General features: G+C 39.9%; 1 protein-coding gene across 3 annotated transcripts in view; it reads right to left on the bottom strand.

Annotated features, from left to right (window-relative positions):
• NAALADL2 (N-acetylated alpha-linked acidic dipeptidase like 2) overlaps positions 1-22,479 on the bottom strand; it is a 966,685-nt gene that overhangs the window by 297,103 nt on the left and 647,103 nt on the right. For all 3 annotated transcript variants that reach the window (XM_029067290.2, XM_039913128.1, XM_039913127.1), the window contains 4 exons: positions 21,105-21,248; positions 7,120-7,212; positions 5,599-5,804; positions 2,174-2,293 (listed from right to left, as the gene is read on the bottom strand). In XM_029067290.2, coding sequence (XP_028923123.1) covers positions 2,174-2,293; positions 5,599-5,804; positions 7,120-7,212; positions 21,105-21,248 — 563 coding nt within the window. The remainder of the gene's footprint in view (positions 1-2,173; positions 2,294-5,598; positions 5,805-7,119; positions 7,213-21,104; positions 21,249-22,479) is intronic.

Raw genomic sequence — 22,479 nt, 5'->3', positions numbered from 1 at the left:
TAAAGAATGATTATACAAATGTCCATTATCTAAACAAAGTATTAACCAAATTGAGTTTAGCTTGAGAAATAAAATTAAAAAGGGAAACTTGCATAACTGAGCAAATTCCTATAGAAGACAGACATCCTCGATTTGGCTCAGTTATCCATACTTTCAATTATCTGAACTTGCCTTGGTCCCAATTATCTTGGATAATTGGGTTTTTATATAAGTAATCATTCTGATGTGTGCTCACAAGGTTGGCTATTCTAGCATTATTTAGAAATGCATCACTAACCAATCCACCACTGTACGTTAAATTGATTCCCATATCTACAAACCATGCTTAGACTATTTAAGCTAATGTACTCCTGAGATAAGCCAATAAGTAACTGGCCTTTACAGCAACTCCTGAAAGTTTTATTAATGTTCTCTAAAAAGATATCAATCTTCTCTATAAAGTAAGCAGTGAAAGTGTCCTAGCCAAAGAATAGGATAAGGCACCCCTGGGAACTGAAGCAAGATTCATGTATGGTGTAATTCTAATTTCAAATATATTCAGAGTGAACTTTCAACCTGAGCTGAATTTTGCAAGCAAAATATTACAACTTTTTTTTATTTTGCTAACAGTCACATTTTTATTTTGAAATGTCTCAACTACCATGGCATTTATGTTCATTAAAAATAATAACACTCCCATAACAGTACAGATTTCCTTTAGTAGCTTGATATTTTGTCTTTTTCTATATGGGTATTTGGTGATTTAAATTTAAGGAAATGGAAAAAAATCAGGCTTAAAGCAAAAATGTGTAAGACTGAATTTACAGTATTTCCATTGAAATATTATTAAATTGAAATCATGTATACCCAACTCGATTGCACTGTACTCCCAAGCACTTAATACTGTGCTCGGCACTCAGTGATCACAGAATAAATATCACCGATTGATTGATGGATTAATCAGGCATCTAATAAGTATTATTGGTAATAGAGTACTCACTTAAATTTCAGATTGACTTAAAAGACCAACATTTGTATTAAATGATTTCCCTTTAATGTTCAAAGTTTTAGTGTAAGCCTTTTTAATTTAAATTTGTATTTAATTTTTAAAAAGGTGAAAGTCTTGAGATTTCAAAATTGTTCATATTGTCAGTTAAATTACAAATATAAATGGTTTAAAGTTTCATATAAAAAACTCCATGGTGCTTGTAAACAAATCTTTAATGCTAAAGGCTTTAGAAGGCCCAATTTCAAAAAGCCCCATCACTCATAGAATTTTATGCTTCATTCAAATATTTATATTTTACCGGCTTTTCTCTATTTCCAGGCGCTAATTTAAAAATGCTTCAATTCTTGAGACGATCCATCCCTAAAACATATTTCTAACATCAGAAAATCAAATATAGGGGTTTACATATTCCCATTGTTTCCAGGAAGATAAATGAAAGTCAGTGTAATTAAAACAGTACACATGATAAGCAGATTCATCTTAAAAGCATAAGGTTAAATTTAGGACATACATATTGCCATCTATTTATCTGAGCTCAAATGTTCAGATGTTCCCATTTCATTGATGCCAATGTCCTTGCTATTAAATTATCTTTGGAAATGCCAGTGAAAACTATCTATTTAGAAAATATTTTAAATGCAATTTATCTCAATCAATACTTTTAATTTATAGAATTTCAGCATATTCTCTGTCACCTAGCCCAGATTTTTGTGACACCAACTCTATTCTTGGAATTCTGAAAAAGTTGTTTCCTTAAATACCTAAATTTTCCCACTGGTCATCAAAGCAGAGATGATTTTCATCTTGGGTAGCAACATGTCATGTACAAATATATCACAACTTGAAATGTCACTTGATGAAAAGCCAGTGTTCTTAAAGTAAAATTCCAGATAATTAAGGAAAATCTTAGTGTAAAGTCAACAGAAAGTCAATAAGATAAATAATCAGAATGGCAATGAAACGTTGTATCATGGATACTAATGCCTTCACTTCTTAACTTCTAGGAAGATGTTCCCTTTCTGAAAAATATTTCTTCACACAGTTTTAAATACTTTAAGGATTGCTAAATGTTAATTTGTATCAGCATTTTAACATCAGCATGGAATGTATAATTAATATACATCAGGGAGGAATAATAGGGGGAAGACTGTGCTTAAGAAATTACAGTAAAATTGCATATTTTACCTCAGACACAAGCTGCTGCAGAGAAGGAGATGCCACAGGATGTAGACTGGAGTTCCCTCTAATAGGATTATGGAGACTAATATATGCCACGACATTTCTTCGGAGAACTTTCTTGAAATCCTACCAACCGAAATAAAAGTATCAAGTGTTAATACATTTAACTGTAGGTAAATGTTGTTCTCTGGTGAAGAATAAATATTAAAGAGCAAGTTGTACCTCAAATTATCTGATAATTCTAAGTCCCACAATACATTTTTTATTTGTCTGAGATTAACAGCCCCTTTAAAATATTTGCTTGAAATATTCATGCAATCCTGACTAAAATATATTTTGGCAGGATAAATTATTAATTAAATCAGCTACTGTTTAACTTGCATGGTCCTGAAATCAGAGATTTGCCTGGAGTCCAGAAAAACCACGTTAAGTTAAGAAAATAGTGTCCCATTTCCAGGATTTCCCAGTCTATCTGGTCTGTACCTGTATAGAGATAATACATTCACATATTTACAAAACTCAACGGTGTAAGAAAAGACAAGACTAAATAGTAGTCTGTTTTCAAAGACACCACCTGTGACTGCATCTGTGGCTGAAAGACTGACACGGGACCCACAGTCTCAGCCATATTGTGCCAAACCAACCAATCAATACTACTTATTGAGTGCTTTCTATTTGCAGATCATCTCCTCCTGCCTTCAGGACATCTCCACTTGCATGTCTTCCTTGCCACTTAAAACTCAACATGTCCAAGACAGAGCTCCTTATCTTCCCTCCCATAACCTGTCCTCGCCCTGACTTTACCATCACTGTGGACTGCACTACCATCCTTCCCATCTCACAAGCCCACAATCTTGGTGCCATACTTGACTCCACTCTCTCATTCTCCCCACACATCCAATCTGTCACCAAAACTGCCAGTTTCACCATTATAACATCACCCAGATCCACCCTCTCCTCTCCATCCAAACCACTATCACTTTAGTACAATCATTCATCCTACCCCGACTGAATTACGGCATCAGCATCCTTTCTGACTTCCTAACCTCCTGTCTCTCCCCACTTCAATATATTTCACTCTGATGCCCAGCTTATCTTTCTACAGAAACACTCTGGGCATGTCACCCGCCTCCTGAAAAATCTCCAGTATTTGCCTATCAACCTGCGTATCAAGCAAAAACTTCACACTATTGGCTTCAAAGGTCTCCATCACTTTACCCCCTCCTAACTCACTAGCCTTCTCTCCTTCTACAGCCCAGCCCGCACATTGCACTCCTCTGGTACTAACCTTCTCACTGTGCCTCATTCTTGCCTGTCCCGCCATCGACTCCTGGCCCACATCCTACCCCTGGCCTAGAACGCTCTTCTCCTCAAATATGCCAATCACACTTCCCCCTTTCAAAGCCCTACTGAAGACTCACCTCCTCCAAGAGGCCTTCCTAGAGTAAGTCCCCCTTTTTCTCAGCTCCTCCTGCCCTCCCCATCACCCCGACTAGCTCTCTTTGCTCCGCCTTACCTCCCCATCCCACAGTACTTGTGCATACATGTACATATCTATAGTTCTATTTATTTACATTAATGCCTTTTACTGTTTCGATGTGTATATATTTAAAATTCTATTTATTTATATTGATGCTAGTGATGCCTGTTTACTTGTTTTGATATCTTTCTCCCCCCTTCCAGTCTGTAAGCCCACTGTGGGCAGGGAGTGTCTCTCTTTATTGCTGAAGTGTCCTTTCAAAGCACTTAGTACAGTGGTCTGCACACAGTAAGCGCTCAAGAAATAGAATTGAATGAATGAATAATAAGCTCTTGGGAGAGTACGACAAGGTCACAGTCTAAAGGTGGTCCCTCTATTACAACCAACAAATGGTTGCCCCATTATGTTGTTTTACTTACTGTTTGTAGTACCGGTGCTGTTTTCCCTTTAGTCTCCTTTCCCTCTTTCTATATGATGTTTATATTTAAAGACAGTCACTCTGTTTCATGGCCATGCAATATTCAGGTCTGTAATCCTCAAATGACTCCAGTTTTCAGCTGGGATGCAGCATTATCAAAATTACCATCTGGGGTAATTTAAGGAACTAAAATTCTCTCTCCCAGCTCTCCTGACCCACAGTAGATCTTACTCTCAAGCCCCTGATTCAGGGAGGCCTCAAAAATGTGGGAGAGATGTGAAGTTTTAGGGAATGGCACATGGATCTAAATTCCTGTGCTCAGAAGGAGAGCAGACACCAATGAACCCAATAGACTCTAGGTGTGGAGAAATGATGGAAGCTTCTTGGCTGAAAATTCAAGTGTCCCAAATAACCAATCGAATCTAGTTTCTCTTCCAATCATTTTTGTTAAACTAACTACTGACTGCAATCTCTCAATTAAAATGAATGCCTTATTGTAAATTATGAAAACTTTACTAATAAAGCCATATAAAAAATTGACTACAAATGACATAATACATGTATATGTATGTACATAATACATACATATATGGCCAGCAGGCATAGTTACTAATGCATTCTATCACTATATGCAGAATATGAGATTATCCCACATTTTTCCATTAGTCTTTATAGACCTGAACTAGTGACTCATTTTAAGTAACCTGGGAAAGAATATTGTGCATATGAAATGTTTTTCTAAATTTGGAGTTTTTTGAAGAAAAGGAATGTTTCAGTAGAACAAACTTTACTGCAACATTTTCAGCAGAGTGTATAACCTATCATAAAAACGATGCCATTTTTTCCTCATTTTTGCATTTCTGCTTTGATCTGTAATCATGAATTTCACAGTACTGCTGAAGTGAAAAGTATATTTTAAAAAGGAGGCTAAACCTTCGGAATATCAAAGGATGTTTTCATACAGGAAAGTCTGAATAGTTGATGGAAATATACATTTGCCTTTCACTGGAAAGCATTTGGTACTATAATATTCTACTGGAATTGATATTTGTGAAATATATACATTTATCTTCAATTCACTCACATAATTCCTAGCATTCAATCTGGAATAAGTAAATTTAGATTAATTTCAGAATTAATTAAAATTGTGTATTTTCTTCAAGATACGTTATTTTTCCTTCAATTAAAAATGTATATTGTCTGAAAATATCCCACATCCTCAATCTTTTAATTTTCTTAAATCAAAGCATCCCTTCTCATTTGGGATCCTTTTCAAAAGAAAATAAAAACAAGGAAAACTTTTTCAGCTCTTTGAGAGTGCTATTCTTATAAAAAAGACAAAGCAGTTTGTTAAAATAATATCCCATCAAGAGTGACCATGACAACTCCTTTTCTGGAGTTTTGGAAAAGAGAGAGGTTTCTGAAGATAAGTCTGGCCTCAATAACTTTAGTTCTCTCTGACTATAGGATCCTACTTTTTTTCTTAAGAGAGCACAAGCCACTAATGCCGTTTTGTGATGTTTATTTCTTTACCTCTGCCCATTCATATGAGCCAATATTTCCAAACGCTGATCCACCCCATGAGCAGAAAATGATGGTACGGTCTGGTCTCCAGCCCCTCTTCACTTTTAACATCAAGGCCTGGATAAAAGCGGTGATTATGGCACTATTACTAGCCTGCTCCTGTCGATGGTGAGGATATGAACTCTGGTGTGGGCTACCAACTATGATATACCTGTCTGGAGAAAGGAAGAAATAATTTCCACATTGAACCTCAGCAACAAATGCATTTAGTGTTATTTCTACATTTTCATTCATTCAATAGTATTTATTGAGCACTTACTATGTGCAGAGCATTTCATTCATTCATTCATTCAATCATATTTATTGAGTGCTTACTATGTTCAGAGCACTGTACTAAGAGCTTGGAATGTACGATTAGGCAACAGATAGAGACAATCCCTGACCAAAACGGGATCACAGTCTAGTCAATAACAAACAATACTAAGACTATTTCAGGGAGAAATAAAAAAGTCATAATAATATAGTGATGGTATTTGTTATGCGCTTATTATGTGCCAAGCTCTGCTCTGAGCGCTGGGGTAGATACAAAATCATTAAGTGGTACCATGTGGGGCTCATGGTCTTCATCCCCATTTCACAGATGAGGGAACTGAGGAACAGAGAAGTGAAGTGACTTGCCCAAAGTCACACAGCTGACAAGTGGCAGAGCCGGGATTATAACCCGTGATCTTTGACTCCCAAGCCTGGGCTCTTTCCACTAAGCCACTTTGCTACTAATCTCGTCTGTGATGGTATGCATGTCATTTCAGATTTGACAGACAACTTTACGGTTGGCATAATCTGCCATTTTGAAAAACTTATATTGCTCCTATAAACATTATTTAGGTAGGGAATTCTTAGAAGCCAATGCTCTGAACTTTTCAACATTTGAAAATGTAAGTGAAAGGGCTCAGAACCAATAACCTTCCCTGTTAATTGGGAGGTTGCTTTAGACTTTATAATTGACTATGATTGATTTTACTCTAAATCATCTTCAATCAATCCAACATTCAGTGGTTATTTATTGAATACTTACTCTCTGTAGAATACCACAGTAAACACTTGGGAAAACAGCACAGAATTAGTAGATGTGATCCCTGCCCTTAAAGAGCTTACAATCTGAATCTCATGAACACAGTAAATAATTGTTTTTGAGTATCAAAATGATTTTCAAAAAAATACATTGTAGTATCTGTAAATGTTCTACCTTTGTTTCGTAATATTGCACAAGTAACGATTTCCCCTTCCAAAATCAATACCATTTTCTATTTTCAATATCCATTTTTCAGCATTATCTTTGAAATTTAGCAAAAATACCATATCAAGAATTTCAATTACCCATAGTTAAAATTAAATAATTCACACATGAAGAACATTTCTTATTTGCATTCCCAGAGATTAAAAATACTCACTTGCTACTAAATCACAGGGTGGTAAGTCTGTTATTCACTCATTATATATGCAATCTACATACTTTAAACATCAACTTACCAGGAAATGTAGCTCCCTTTAAATATCCAACAACATTAGTGAGAGTCTTGTATGCCGTCACTGTCTGAATTTTCAAATTTACAATTCTTATTTCTAGAAAAATATGGAAAACATATTAAGACCATTCTAGCCTACTGATTATCTCTTCCCACAGCTTTATTGTACATTCAGTTGTTTTTACCCTAGAACTGGAAGGCATAGTCTTGCGTGTTTCTCATGTCAGCTAGCTACACCAATTATTACCATTATCATAGGCTCCTGCATCCTGCTCTACCCTCTAATGTATCCCGTCTAGGGAAGAATCTTTCAGCTTCCCAAGGGCCCCACAAGCCATGGGGAATGAGCGAGTGTCATGCGACGAATAACTCCAAACTCACTTGAAGTATAATAGCAGTGAGAAATAGCAGGGCATAGTGAATAGTGCATGGGCCTGGGAGTTAGAAGGACCAGGGTTCTCACCCTGAATCCGCAAACTTCTCTGCTGTGTGACCTTGGCAAGTCACTTAATTTATCTGTGCCCCAATTACCTCATCTGTAAAATGGGGATAAAGATTATGAGTACCATGTGGGACATGTATTGTGTCTAACTTGATTAACTTGCATTTACCCCAGCACTTTGAACAGTGGCTGGCAAAAGAGTAAGTGTAAAAGCCAAAATTCAAAACTCCAAACCCAATTTAAGCACCAAATGTCATCATCATCATATCATCATAATGAACAGTTCTTTATTTAGCAGTTAGTATGTGATGTGATTGCTGCCATAGTGGATTCTTAGTGGAATCCTTCCCTGCAGTATCCTCAGAAGAGATCTCCTCCCTCCTCGCAAGTGCCATCCCCTCCACCTGCGCCTCGGACCCCATTCCCGCTCACCTTATAAAAACCATCGCCCCTTCCCTCCTCCCCTTCTTAACTTCTGTCTTTAATCGCTCACTCTCTAATAGCTTCTTCCCTTCTGCCTTCAAACATGCCGACGTCTCACCCATCCTAAAAAAACCCTCTCTCGACCCCACTTCCCCTTCCAGTTATCGCCCTATCTCCCTACTACCCTTCCTTTCCAAGATCCTAGAACGGGTCGTCTACACTCGCTGCCTAGAATTCCTTAACTCCAATTCTCTCTTGGACCCCCTCCAATCTGGCTTCCATCCCCTCCATTCTACAGAGACTGCTCTCTCTAAGGTCACCCACGACCTCCTTCTTGCCAAATCCAATGGCTCCTACTCTATCCTAATCCTCTTTGACCTCTCAGCTGCCTTTCACACTGTTTACCATCCCCTTCTTCTCCACACCTTATCTCACCTTGGCTTCACGGACTCTGTCCCCTCCTGGTTCTCCTCTTATCTCTCTGGCCGTTCATTCTCAGTCTCCTTCGCAGGCTCCTCCTCCACCGACCATCCTCTGTTAGGGGTCCTCAAGGGTCAGTTCTTGGCCCTCTTCTGTTCTCCATCTACACTCACTCCCTTGGTGAACTCATCCGTTCTCACGGCTTCAACTATCATCTCTATGCAGATGACACCCAGATCTACATCTCTGCCCCATCATCTCCCCCTCCCTTCAGGCTCGTATCTCCTCCTGCCTCCAAGACGTCTCTACCTGGATGTCTGCCTGCCACCTAAAACTCAACATGAGCAAGACTGAGCTAATCATCCCTCCCAAGCCCGGTCCTCTCCCAGACTTCCCTATCACCGTGGATGGTACGACCATCCTTCCCATCTCTCTGGCCCGCAACCTCGGTGTCATCTTTGACTCGGCTCTCTCATTCACCCCACACATCCAATCCATCATCAAAACCTGCCAGTCTCATCTTTATAATATTGGCAAGATCCGCCCTTTCCTCTCCACCCAAACAGCTACCTTACTGCTACGGGTTCTCGTAATATCCCGGCTAGATTACTGTATCAGCCTTCTCTCTGATCTCCCTTCCTCCTGTCTTTCCCCTCTCCAGTCTATTCTTCATTCCACTGCCCGGCTCATCTTCCTGGACATGTCACTCCCCTTCTTAAAAACCTCCAGTGGCTGCCTATAAACCTCTGCATGAAACAAAAACTTCTCACTCTAGGCTTCAAGGCTCTCCATCACCTTGCCCCTTCCTACCTCTCCTCCCTTCTCTTTCTACTCCCCACATCACACGCTCCGCTTCTCTGCCGCCCACCTCCTCATCATCCCCCATTCTCGCCTATCCCGCCATCACCCCCTGGGCCACGTCCTCCCGCGGTCCTGGAATGCCCTCCCTCCTCACCTCCGCCAAACTCTTCCCCTCTTCAAAGCCCTACTGAGAGCTCACCTCCTCCAAGAGGCTTTCCCAGACTGAGCTTCCCCTTTTCCCTCTGCTCCCTCTGCTGTCTCTTTGCCCTCCCCTTCACCTCTCCTCAGCTAAGCCCTCTTTTCCCCTCTTTCCCTCTGCTCCTCCCCCTCTCCCCATCCCCTCATCACGGTGCTCATTTGCTCAATTGTATACATTTTCATTACCCTATTTATTTTGTTAATGAAATGTACATCACCTTGATTCTATTTATTGCTATTGTTTTAATGAGATGTTCATCCCCTTGATTCTATTTATTGCTATTTTTTTGGTCTGTCTGTCTCCACCGATTAGTCTGTAAGCCCGTCAATCAGCAGGGACCGTCTCTATCTGTTACCAATTTGTACATTCCAAGTGCTTAGTACAGTGCTCTGCACATAGTAAGCACTCAATAAATACTATTGAATGAATGAATGAATGAATTTGTAACCTAACTGGAAGCTGATCCAATAAGTGGGAAATAGTATGGTTTACTGGAAAGAGCAATGGCCTGAAAGTAGAAGGACTTAGGTTCTAACACCGGCTCTGCCATATGCCTGTTGTGTGACTTTGGTCAAGTCTTTTCACTTTTCTGGGCCTCAGTTTCCTCAATTGTAAAACTGTTCTCCCTTGTACTTAGACTGTGATCCCCATATGGTACAGGGATTGTCTGACCTGATTAACTTGTAAAATATCTAACAAATACAATTATTATTATTATAAACTCAGTTAAATATTTCTCTGGATCTTGTCCTTGGCCACTTTCCTATGCTTCTTCTACAAACCAATTTAATCCACAACCACAATTGCTACCTAGACCCAACACATGTTTCCTTCCATCTCATATGCTCCGCACCAACCTTAACCCCTTTTCTCTCTCATGCCAACTCAGCCGTTAAACTACTTCTGGTTGTCATGGCAAAGAAATATAAGAAGGTGAGGGAACCAATGTGGCTACTTACTGCTCTCTCTAACCTTGCCCTTTCTCTTGATTTCCTGAGTCTCAATTCTTCTGTTAAAACTTGAGTTCACTGGTTACATTATTCTACGAATTTACTATAAAGACTGGTTATAAGACAGTGCTAATCTTGACTCTACCCTCTTTCAATGCAGCATAATCACTAGTTGTTTTCATTTCAAGTATTAGCTTTTATAGATTTATAAATCTATAAAAGCTAATATAGCTATATGGAAATTTTTTAGAAGCATTACAGAATTTCGGTAAGAAAACAAGCAAGCTGGAATAATATTCAAAGGAACTATTTCTGTGGTTCTTTAAACAGAAACGCTACACTTACAGTGTTTAAGTGAGAAGGTTTTATTACAATTTGAATATGATTGTGAGGGTCAAGATACTGCATGTTTATGACTTGTTTTGTGTACTCCTCTTGAAAGACCCTAATGTTCTAGAATGATGGTGGCAGTAGGTGTTGGATGCTGTCAAGGCCCAGAGGTGGGCATTCTTCCATTTCCATTCTAACTTCTAATAGTTTACACAGATCTCTGAATTTACCTGACAAAATTTTACACTGTCAAACATGACTAGCGATCAACTAACAAAATGGCGTTCTACTTTACAATATGACTTACTGGATAGAGCATGGGCCTGGGATTCAGGAGGACCTGGATTCTAATCCCTTCTCTGCCACTTGTTTGCTGTGTAACCTTGGGCAAGTCACTTCACCTATCTGCACCCCAGTTATCTCATCTGTAAAACAGAGATTAAGACTGCGAGCTCCATGTGGGACTGGGACTGTGTGTCAAATCTGATTAACTCATATCTACTCAGGACCTGGAACAGTGCTTGGCACATATAGTAAGTGTTTAACAAACACCATCATTATTATTATTATTATTATCATTATTACTATTTTAGGTTCAATATAAATTTACAGGATGATGGCACTTGATCCTGGTTCAACACTCAAGTAGTGTTTTAGAGGAGAGAAGAAACCAATGAGCTGGGAGGAGAGGATTTGTATTAGGTCAGTGCTATTTGCAGTTTTCATCACCCAAATGACAAATGAATTATATATCCTGTGCTCTTTGGATATTAGGGCTGTAGTCAATATGGGTTTATTAAGTCATGGAGCCTTTATCATATGGTTTCTGAGTGGGGACTTTTGAAGTATATGTGACCATAAATTACCTGTATTTCTCTTTCATCTGACATACAGAAAAGAGACTGTAAGCTCGTTGTGGGCAAGGAATGTGTCTGTTCATTGTTGTACTCTCCCAAGTGATCAGTACTGCGCTCTGCACACAGTAAGCACTTCATAAATGATTGAATGAATAAATCATATAGGCTGTATCTATTGTGTCTGTGTCTATTGACTATTATGTCTATTGCTTAAAACTTACTATGACTTTGGGAACACATGATTAATAATGTTTTTTGCTAACTCTTTCAAGAAGAATTTTACTAGCTAGGTTCTTGCCACCTAGTTGGCTGACAAAAAAGTTTCCACAGTTGACTACCAATAAATCATTTAACCATACGATTTTTTTTAGTGTTTACTATGGGAAGAGCACTGTACAATAGAGTGAGTAGATGTGACCCTTGATCTCAAGGAGCTTACAGTCTAGCGGGGGATCCAGACACTAAAATTACTTAAAAGTATGGATATGCAACAGAGTTGAAAGAATGCATGCAAGTGCTACGGGAAGCAGCATGGCACAGTAGATAGAGCATGGTCCTGAGAGTCAGTAGGTCCTGGATTCTTGTCCAGGCTCCAACACGTGTCTGCTTCATGACCTTGGACAAGTCACTTATATTCTCTGGTCCTCAATTACTTCATCTGTAAAACGGAGATTAAGTCTGTGAGCCCTACGTGTGACAAGTACTGTGTCCACTCGATTATCTTGTATCTACCCCAGTGCTTAGTACAGTGTCAGGCACATAGTAAGCATGTAACAAATTATATCATTATTATTATTACCCAAATGCTATGAAAATGCAGAGTTACTAAAAGGACTATCACTGGAGCAAAGGGTAGGGATTTGAGAGATTAGACAGGAATGGTCTCCTGAAGGAGATATGATTTCAGAAGGGCTTTGAAGATAGGAAGAGGAGTGGACTGCCAGATGTGAAGGAGGAGAAAGTTTCTGGCATGAGGGAGGGTGTGAACAAGGGATTGGTGGCATGAGAGATAAAACTGAGGCACAGTGAATAGGTTGGTTTGGGAATAGCAAAGAGTCTGAGCTGGGGTGTAGTGAGAGAGGACAAGAATAGGTATGATCTTCCTTTCTCTATTTTATTCCTTTGGGATAGTAGCATGGGCAAACTCTGTCATCTTTTTATCTCCTATTCAACCATTGTTAGCTTAAATCTGTTTATGTCATATCCCATTGACTAGGGCTTTCACACTTTCAACTAACTAAGCAGGATGCATTAATGGATAGAGTGCAGGTCTGGACTCAGAAAGTCATGGGTTCTAATCCCACTCCTCCACTTATCTGCTGTGTGACCTCGAGCAAGTCATTTCACTTCTCTTTGCCTCAGTTAACTTACCTGTAAAATGGGTATTGAGACTGTGAGCACTCTGTGGGACAGTGACTGTATTCAACCCAACTTGCTAGTATCCACTCCAGCACTTAGAACAGTGCCTGGCTCATAGTAACTGCTTAACAAATACCATAATAATTATTATTTTTATTGTTATTATTATTGTTCTTAATTATTAACTCTATATCCCATTTAGAGAATCAGTGTGGACTAGTGGGAAGAGCATGGACCTGGGAATAAGAGGACCTGAGTTCTAGTCCACTTGTCTTCTATGTGACCTTGGGCAAGTTTCTTAACTTTTCTCTGCCTCAGTTACCTCATCTGTAAAATGGAGATTAAGACTGTGAGTCTTATGTGAGACAGGGACTGTGTACAACCCAATTATCTCATACCTTACCCCAGGGCTTAGTACAGTGCCTGGCACATGGTAAGAACCTAAAAATATCGTTAAAATATATAGTTTTCTAGTTGACATATTTAATCAGAATTGTACAACTTTTCAAATGGTTTACACAGACTATTCCCCTGAGTCTTGCTCTGATGTACTATCTCTTTTACCACTTATGCAAGCTCTGCCTGTAGGACGATTGGTCATCTCCTCCACACTCAGAGGAGCTCTGCAAGCAGATTCCAGTCTCTCATATGACACCTATCCCCAGTCCTTCTTCCAGCATTTGACAGGACACTTTAGCAATCCAGCGGCAGGTATTTCCATTGCCTAATGATAATGCAGTCAGTTCTTCTGTAAATGTTTTATTAACACATGTTTCAATACACATTTTGAAAAGTCATAAATTTCAGAGAGAGTATGTGGAAGAAGATGGTGGTGATGCAGCTAAACTAGAGCATAAGACTAAGGAAAGGACTATTTGACACCTACTAATGTGTCTCCTTTGCTGGCGCTTCCTCCTCCTCCCATCCTGTAATTGTTGGAGTTCCTCAAGGGTCAGTTCTTGGCCCTCTTCTGTTCTCCATTTACACTCACTCCCTCGGTGAACTCATCCGCTCTCACGGCTTTGACTACCATCTCTACGCAGATGACACGCAGATCTACATCTCCGCCCCTCTCCTCTCCCCTTCCCTTCAGGCTCGCATCTCCTCCTGCCTCCAGGACGTCTCCACCTGGATGTCGGCCCGCCACCTAAAACTCAACATGAGCAAGACTGAGCTCCTCATCTTCCCTCCCAAAGCTGGTCCTCTTCCAGACTTCCCTATCACCATGGATGGCACGACCATCCTTCCCGTCTCTCAGGCCCGCAATCTCGGTGTCATCCTTGACTCGTCTCTCTCGTTCATCCCACACATCCTATCTGTTACCAAGACCTGCCGGTTTCACCTTTACAATATCGCCAAGATCTGCCCTTTCCTCTCCACCCAAACGGCTACCTTACTGCTACGGGCTCTCGGTATATCTCGGCTAGACTACTGTGTCAGCCTTCTCTCTGACCTCCCTTCCTCCTCTCTCGCCCCGCTCCAGTCTATTCTTCACTCCGCTGCCCGGCTCATCTTCCTGCAGAAACGATCTGGGCATGTCACTGCCCTTCTTAAACACCTCCAGTGGTTGCCTATCAACCTCCACTCCAAACAAAAACTCCTCACTCTAGGCGTCAAGGCTCTACATCACCTTGCCCCTTACTACCTCTCCTCCCTTCTCTATTTCTACTGCCCACCCCGCACGCTCCACTCCTCTGCCGCCCACCTCCTCACTGTCCCTCGGTCTCGCCTATCCAGCCGTCGACCCCTGGGCCACGTCCTCCCGCGGTCCTGGAACGCCCTCCCTCCTCCCCTCCGCCAAACTGATTCTCTTCCCCTCTTCAAAACCCTACTTAAAATTCACCTTCTCCAAGAGGCCTTCCCAGACTGAGCTCCCCTTCTCCCTCTACTCCCTCTACCACCCCCACCTTCACCGCTCCACAGCTTAACCCTCTTTTCCCCCCATTTCCCTCTGCTCCTCCCCCTCTCCCTTCCCATCCCCTCAGCACTGTACTTGTCCGCTCAACTGTATATATTTTCATTACCCTATTTATTTTGTTAATGAAATGTACATCACCTTGATTCTATTTAGTTGCCATTGTTTTTACGAGATATTCTTCCCCTTGACTCTATTTATTGCCATTGTTCTTGTCTGTCCGTCTCCCCCAATTAGACTGTAAACCCGTCAAAAGGCAGGGACTGTCTCTATCTGTTGCCAACTTGTTCATTCCAAGCGCTTAGTACAGTGCTCTGCACATAGTAAGCGCTCAATAAATGCTATTGAATAATGTAGTCTACCAATGAATACGTACATGTTGACTGTGGCATGTTCCTGGATATATACCCAGAGAAGGGGTTTGGAAAACAGAATGACCTGGATAGCTGTCCCAGTAATTAATAGTGGTATTTGTTAAGCGCTTACTATGTGCAAAGCACTGTTCTAAGTGCTGGGGAATACAAGGTAATCAGGTTGTCCCAAGTGGGGCTCACAGTTTTTTAATCCCCATTTTACAGATGAGGTAACAGAGGCACAGATAAGCTAAGTGACTTGCCCAAAGTCAGACAGTTGGCAAGCGGGGGCGCTGGGATTTGAACCCATGACCTCGGAATCCCAAGCCCGGGCTCTTTCCACTTAGCCACGCTGCTTCTCTAGGCACGCTGCTTCTCTGCAGTAGAATTGGTGTTATCTGAACATCAGCATAAACTATGCTAATCAGTCCAGAGAAAGTTAAGATAAGAATAAAGACTGATATATGAGGCATAAGTCACCCATCATCTGAAGTACCAGTCACCTTGCCCTTACACTGGCCAGCTAAGGCCACTAGGATAGAGCATGGACTGAGGTATCAGAATGTCCTGGGTACTAATCCAGATCCACCACCTGTCTGCTATGTGATCTTGGGCAAATTATTTAATTTCTCAGCATCTCAGTTATCTCATCTGTAAAATGGGGATTAGGTCTTTGAGCCTTATGTGGGACAGGAGTCGCGTCCAAACTGATTAGTTAGTGAATTGTATTTATGGAGCACTTGCCATGTGCAGAACACTATACTAAGCCCTTTGGAAAATACATTATAACAGACATATTCTCTGCCTAAAATGACCTTACAATGTAGAGGGGGGAGACAGACATTAATATATATCAATTACAGATATGTAAGTAACTGCTATGTGGTTGTGTGTCGCGGGGGGAGGGGTGATGAATAAAAAGAGCAAGTCAGGGTGATGCACAAGGGAGTAGGAGAATAGGAGAAGAGGCTTAGTCAGGGAAGGCCTCTTGGAGGAGATGTGCCTTCAATAAGGCTTTAAAGGGATGGAGAAAAATTGGTGGATTACCTTGTATCTACTCCAGTGCTTAGCACAGTGCCTTGCACACAGTATGTGTTTAATAAATACCATAAAACAAGGAATATGTTTGCATGACTATGTGTATGTTGTTTGTATGAAAGCACGCATCGGCATGAGATTGAGGAGATAAGTATGTTTATGAGTGCAAGGAAGTATTTATGTGTGGGTGAGTGTGTGTGGGAAAGGTACGTGAGTACATAAGAATGAAGAATAAAATTGTGATTTACTTATAAAATAAAATAAGTAAGTTGTGGTGTTTGTTAAGCGCTTTCTATGTGGAAAGCACTGTTCTAAGCGCTGGGGGATATACAAGGTGACCAGGTTGTCCCACGTGGGGCTCACAGTTTTAATCCCCATTTTACAAATGAGGGAACTGAGGCACAGAGAAGTTAAATGAGTTGTCCAAAGTCACACAGCTGGCAAGTGGCGGAGACGGGATTAGAACCCACGATCTATGACTCCCCACATCAGTGTGTTCCTTGACTCTTTTGGATGAATTTAACTGATTCTGGATATATCTGGGAATGCCATAAGATCCAAATCTCAGTACTAGGAAACTCTGACAACATATGTTTGATTAACATGGAAAAGAATTCACAATTTTGCAGTGTTAAAAGAAACTGGTGTATACATGTGCACGGTATCATTCACAGCTTGTGAGCTATAATGCAAGTTTTCCTTTATATGTGGTTCTTCAAGAAGACAATCCTCCATTATATGAAAACTGATAGAACTTCAGTTTCTGTGACAACATATAAAAATAATTGTCCTATTTCTGAATCATCTTTATGTTCCACTGATATTCAAAGTTAATGGCTATTGGAATAGTACTTGAATTTTTGAAAATGTGCCAGGAGTCTACTTCCAATTAGTTTCAGATTCACCACTGCCTTGTCATTTTACGTGGCATCACTTTCCATTTTGTGTTTCCTGAATTGATTTTTAAAAAATGCAGATTTCTCAAGAGTAGCCAACTGGGCCGATGGTCTCAAAGACACTGTTTTGAAGAATAATTTATATTCTGCCATCCATCTTCCCCAAGCCATTCCTTGCCTAATAGTATATCAAATGGTGAATGGATAGAAAATTAATAGGTAAGCAATGACTGAGTATGAGTTGAGGCTACACCGTAAGCTTAATTGTATAACAACTTGTCATCTCCGATGAATAAATGGAGAGCTCTACAACAGGGTGCCTGGCCTGTCTCTCTTTCGTCCAACAGGAGATTGATTATCCCCACTCAGATTCTTCCTTTAATTTGATTTATTCTAATTTTTTCCCCAAGAAGACATTGATGGATGAAGGACCTGATGCTTTCCAATAACAAAACTGTTTTCAGTTTTTAACAGAATACCTAGAAATCAGATTGACTGGTACTGAAAATACATTTTTTTCCACTTCTTAATATAGCTGTGTCAATCTAAACTAGCAATAAATTAATAAATAGATAAATCTTAGACTAGAAAGGCTGTTTCTAAATAAGCAATGTGATTTGGACAGTAGAAGCAATCATTCATAGATATCAAACCCAAAATCCTGCTACTGAGGAAATGGAGGGTGAAGAGAGTTAGCCTGAAGATTCCAGATTGATCATCTACATTAAAGTCCCCAGACCATTGCTCACCTGTTCAATAAAAGCTCATGTAAACACCATGTAAGTGAAATATTTTAGAACTTTCTACATACTTTTCCTGAGAGGTTTTATATTTTACTGTTTTATTTTATTTCGATAAGTAGAATTTTATATTATAAATTGTGTTTGTGTCTGTTAGAGTGTGTATGTGTGTACTTAAAAACTATTAACTATGTCCCAAATTGCCTCTGGAACTTAAGTATTTTTTTATTTTCATCCTCAGCACAGTTACACAATTATATGTATATATGTACATTATATGTATCTATAGATATGTATATAGATAGGCATATATATCTATAAATACATTTATAATTTCACTTTTGATTCTTCTATCTGTAAATATATCCCTATTTGTAAATATTTCAAAGTCTCTCTTACCCAGTAAAAGGCAAGGTCTTTATGGGCAACAAACATGCCTTGTGCTTCTGATGAATATTGCCAAGTGCTTAATAAGGAGTATTTTTGTCAGTGGGTGCTAGCTAAATACAATTAAAACCATTCTCACTAATTGAGAAAAATCTGTTTTTAAAACACATAATTAGAGCTTGCTTTGTTTCTAAATTTCAAGGAAGGTTTTCTTTTAAATCTAGGATTCTCTTTAAGAAGAAATTTTATCAACTTGACTTACTGGTTCCAATTTTTTTTTTCTTTGTAATCATACATTCATGATCAAATCCAAAATATCTCTCAATATTACTGAGAATCATTTGACATTTGGAGCACCCTGCTTTGGTATACTGATGAAGCATGCCTTTCTAATCGACAGCAGGATTTTAACTTTTATTGTTCATCATATATCTAAAATGTCCTGGAAAAAAAATAACCAAATACAAGTGGAATGTGCCCAGGGACCACAGTTACAAATTACATTTGTTTCAACCTATGGCCCATTTTACTTTTTACTTGGAAATGACATGGCAATCAAGAAATTTCTTCTCTTAGAGCAGGATTGGCAGTCTATGACTAAGCAGTGTGGCTCAGTGGCAAGAGCCTGGGTTTAGGAGTCAGAGGTCATGGGTTCTAATCCCAGCTCCGCCACTTATCAGCTGGGTGACCTTGGGCAAATCACTTAACTTCTCCATGCCTCAGTTACTTTATCTGTAAAATGGGGATTAAGTCTGTGAGCCCTATGGTGGGATAATCTGATGGCTTTGTAACTATCTCAGCGCTTAGAACAGTGCTTGGCACATAATAGGAACTTAACAAATGCCGCCATCATCATCTGGCTCCTGTGAGAACCAAATCAGGCTCTCAAGTATCAGTGCCTAAGCAGTGGTAATGATGGCCTACATGGACTCAACACTGTGAGGGAAACACCATTATTTTCATGCCTCCCTTCCCCCACCCAGCTCAGCATTTTTTGACAGGAATTAACTTGCCTCCCCAGGTCTTTGACCTGGAAAGGGGTCAAGATACAGTCAAGATGGCACTGGCCCTCTATCAGTGGAATGGACCCCGCCTGATCCAGGGACTGGTGGCTTTCCCACCAACCTCACTGGACAACAGGCTATTTTGGTCTTTCTCTTGCCTATCTCCTGGCATGTGCAAGTACTGTAACCAGTCATGTGTGATAACCAAACCAGGTAGAAAAGAGGACCACCCTTTCTCTCCAGAAGCACTTGGGTAAGAGGCAGGAGGAGTCACCTAGCTGGGCCCCAAGAGCTGGGCACTGAATAAAGGGGATACATCCTCATGGTCATGAAATGCACTTCCAATATGGGCCAGGTCAAGCTAAGTGGTTGCAGCAGTGATATAAAAGAAACATAGCATGGAATTTGCTTGGCAACTCTGGCATCACCAATAATAACAACAATCATAAAAATGATAAAAATCATTAATGATAATAATACTTTTTAAGCATTTATAATGTGCCAAGTACTGGGGCAAATGCATGATAATCAGGTCAGGCACAGTTCCTTCCATACTTGGGACTCACAGAGCAGGGACAACAAGCATTTTATGCCCATTTTACATACAAGGAATCTGATAAATAGCAAGGTTAAAAGACTTGCCCAAGGTCTGAGAGCAGGCAAGAGGAGAACAAAGATTAGAATGTGGGTTTCCTGATTCCCAGTCACATGATCTTTTAACTTGTCCATGCTGCTAGGCCACCCTTTGCCTTCACAAATGAAAGTAACCATTAATTATCTCTCTTTTCCCCATACTATTTCTTCTCTACTCATTTTCCACTTTTCTCAGACTCTCACTTTTTCATATCTCTCCCTTCCTCTAAGCCCTATTAGGAAATGACACTTGCACAAATAATTAAGCTGTTATTGTGTGTTCAAACTGTTTGAGTGGCTCTCCAACTGCTATAAGATTTCATTTGGTTTGGTTCTTCTGCAAAAAATGGTTGCCAAACCCTGACTTCGAGGCTCCTCAATGCTTGTCCTGAATTGGATCTTTGTACACTGTTTACTGGTGTTCTGTGTTCCCATGTTTTTCCTAAATCAATAATCAGTTTGTAAAGTTAAGTATCTACACAGGTGTTCACTGGATTGAATGCTTAGCAATGCATTCTTTACATTGATGCCTTTCATAAGCTTTTTCATTATTTTTGTTGTCAATGCGAAACAGCTCAGATGAAACATAAAAATAAAAGTATCACCAGGATTTGGCACAAAACCATATTCCCATCACTCTATTTTTCAGGCAACTAATAGCAACTTAAAAATATTTTAGAAAGAACTCTTTTTCAGAACTATCATGCAGACACTGGACAATGACATACTTTGGCTTTTCCATTTACACATGTGACTGAAATATTTCAGTGATATCCTTAGTTGTCCAGTAAGGCCTGATAAACTGTTCTGCAGTGTCAGCACAATTTCCTAGTGATGATGCATACAGGTAAAAAATGATTTTTCATTCAATTGTAGGAAGCAAATTTTAAAATGCTGCATAGCAAAAGACTTCACACCCCAGAAATCTGACTTCTATCCATGTAATTTGGCAGAGTTGAAACTTGGAAGCTCAGTAGCACCATGAAAATGATCACATGAAAGGTGGTATTTGTAAATTTGCTCAGCATTTATGTTTCTCTAAGCTAAGTCTACTCTGAAGTGTTTGTCAATCTTATTTTCCTAATTTGCCAATTAATGAACCATGGGGGGAGATGGTCACTCTAATCAGAATAAATCTGTTTGTCATAGGAAAATGATTGAACTTTTTTTATAGAATTTAGACTGAGTATGATAATTGCCAAAATGATAGGGTAGCCAGGAATAGCATTTAAAATACTTTACCCGACTCTGGAAGTTCCAGGTGGTGGCATACATCTTTTGTGTTTCTCTTCTCAGGTAAAGTAAATAGTTTGGCAGCAAGAGATGCAGAGATGGGTTGTACAAGCAAAGAAGTGACATTTGATCGGTTTTCTCTTGAGCTTCCATCTGCAGAAGGAGTAGAATGAGAAGAATGAGGAAGTGGGAAAACAGCTTACTTCAGGATGCCCTATATCAGACATAATCAACTGATGACACTTGTTCATTTTTCATGAACTACAATCCTTCTTTCCTCAAAAAAACAAGCAAAAAAAATTACCACACCAAAAAAACCCTTCACCCTGTACTAAATAAGCTTCTGAGTCATGCCATTCCGTTAGATGAAAGAGAAAAAACAAAGAATGACATATAGGATGGAAATTTGAAAGATATCACCAGAAAACCCAAGAGGAGACTTTAAATATTAGGGTGGCCAGCCAGAACTGACCCCAAAATGTCCTTAAGGAAACAAACAAATCAGGAAAGGATTAGGGAAACTGCACTGTTGAGTCACTGGCAAAAAATGCATTATCCAACTCAGAGCTATATTTCAGGGCATTGTAAGTACCAGACTTTTATAGAGGATAAATAGTGCTAAGACTTTCCAAAAATTTAATTTCTAAGGACAGCAGGGTTGCAAGGTTTTAACACAATTGCGATCTCTACTTCCGAAGACTGGCTGTAAATGAGGAAAGACAATGGACTGGCTTCCTAATTCATCACACCTGGAAAATCACAAGTTTCTAAAAAGATATTAGAAACTAGACTTATAGTTTACAGAAGAAGATCTGTGGGCTTTCCCTCCTCCATCCCATTCCCTAACCCTTAACCCCCACCCCACCCCCATGTACACATTAAGAAATAACAAGATAAACTCTCTTCCTTGTCCCCTCTTGGCTAGTTCTTCTGGGAAAGAAGGGAGGTATTTACGCTCACGCATTTCAATCTCAATAAAGAAGGCCCAGCAGTGGGCAGGCCCCCAACCAGAAAGCAGAGCCACAGGGAGGCAGATCCTTTAGAATACCTGCCGCTGTGGCCATTTTTCTTGCTTAGCTATGGCCTCTGGCAACACAGCTGTCATTGGCTCTGTGGCCCCAATTAAGCCAAACAACCAAATAAAAAAAGCTATCCCTATCCATTACTACCTCTAAAGGCAGAGCTCAGGCTTGCTGCCCATCCCCTGCTGCTTGCCACATTAGTAACAAGCAGAGAAGAGAGATTACCTGTCCCATCCTCTCTCCTTCTTCATCTCTCCCAGAACAAGCAGATGATAGTGAACATGGTCATTCCAGGGACTAAAAGGGAAGGATTTCTGAGAGCTAATTTGGCTCTAGAGTGGCTGAATTGAAAACCCATTTGT

The sequence above is a fragment of the Ornithorhynchus anatinus genome, chromosome 1 (assembly GCF_004115215.2).
Source record: "Ornithorhynchus anatinus isolate Pmale09 chromosome 1, mOrnAna1.pri.v4, whole genome shotgun sequence".
NCBI lineage: Eukaryota > Metazoa > Chordata > Mammalia > Monotremata > Ornithorhynchidae > Ornithorhynchus > Ornithorhynchus anatinus.
This window is presented reverse-complemented; position numbering and strand designations above follow the sequence as displayed.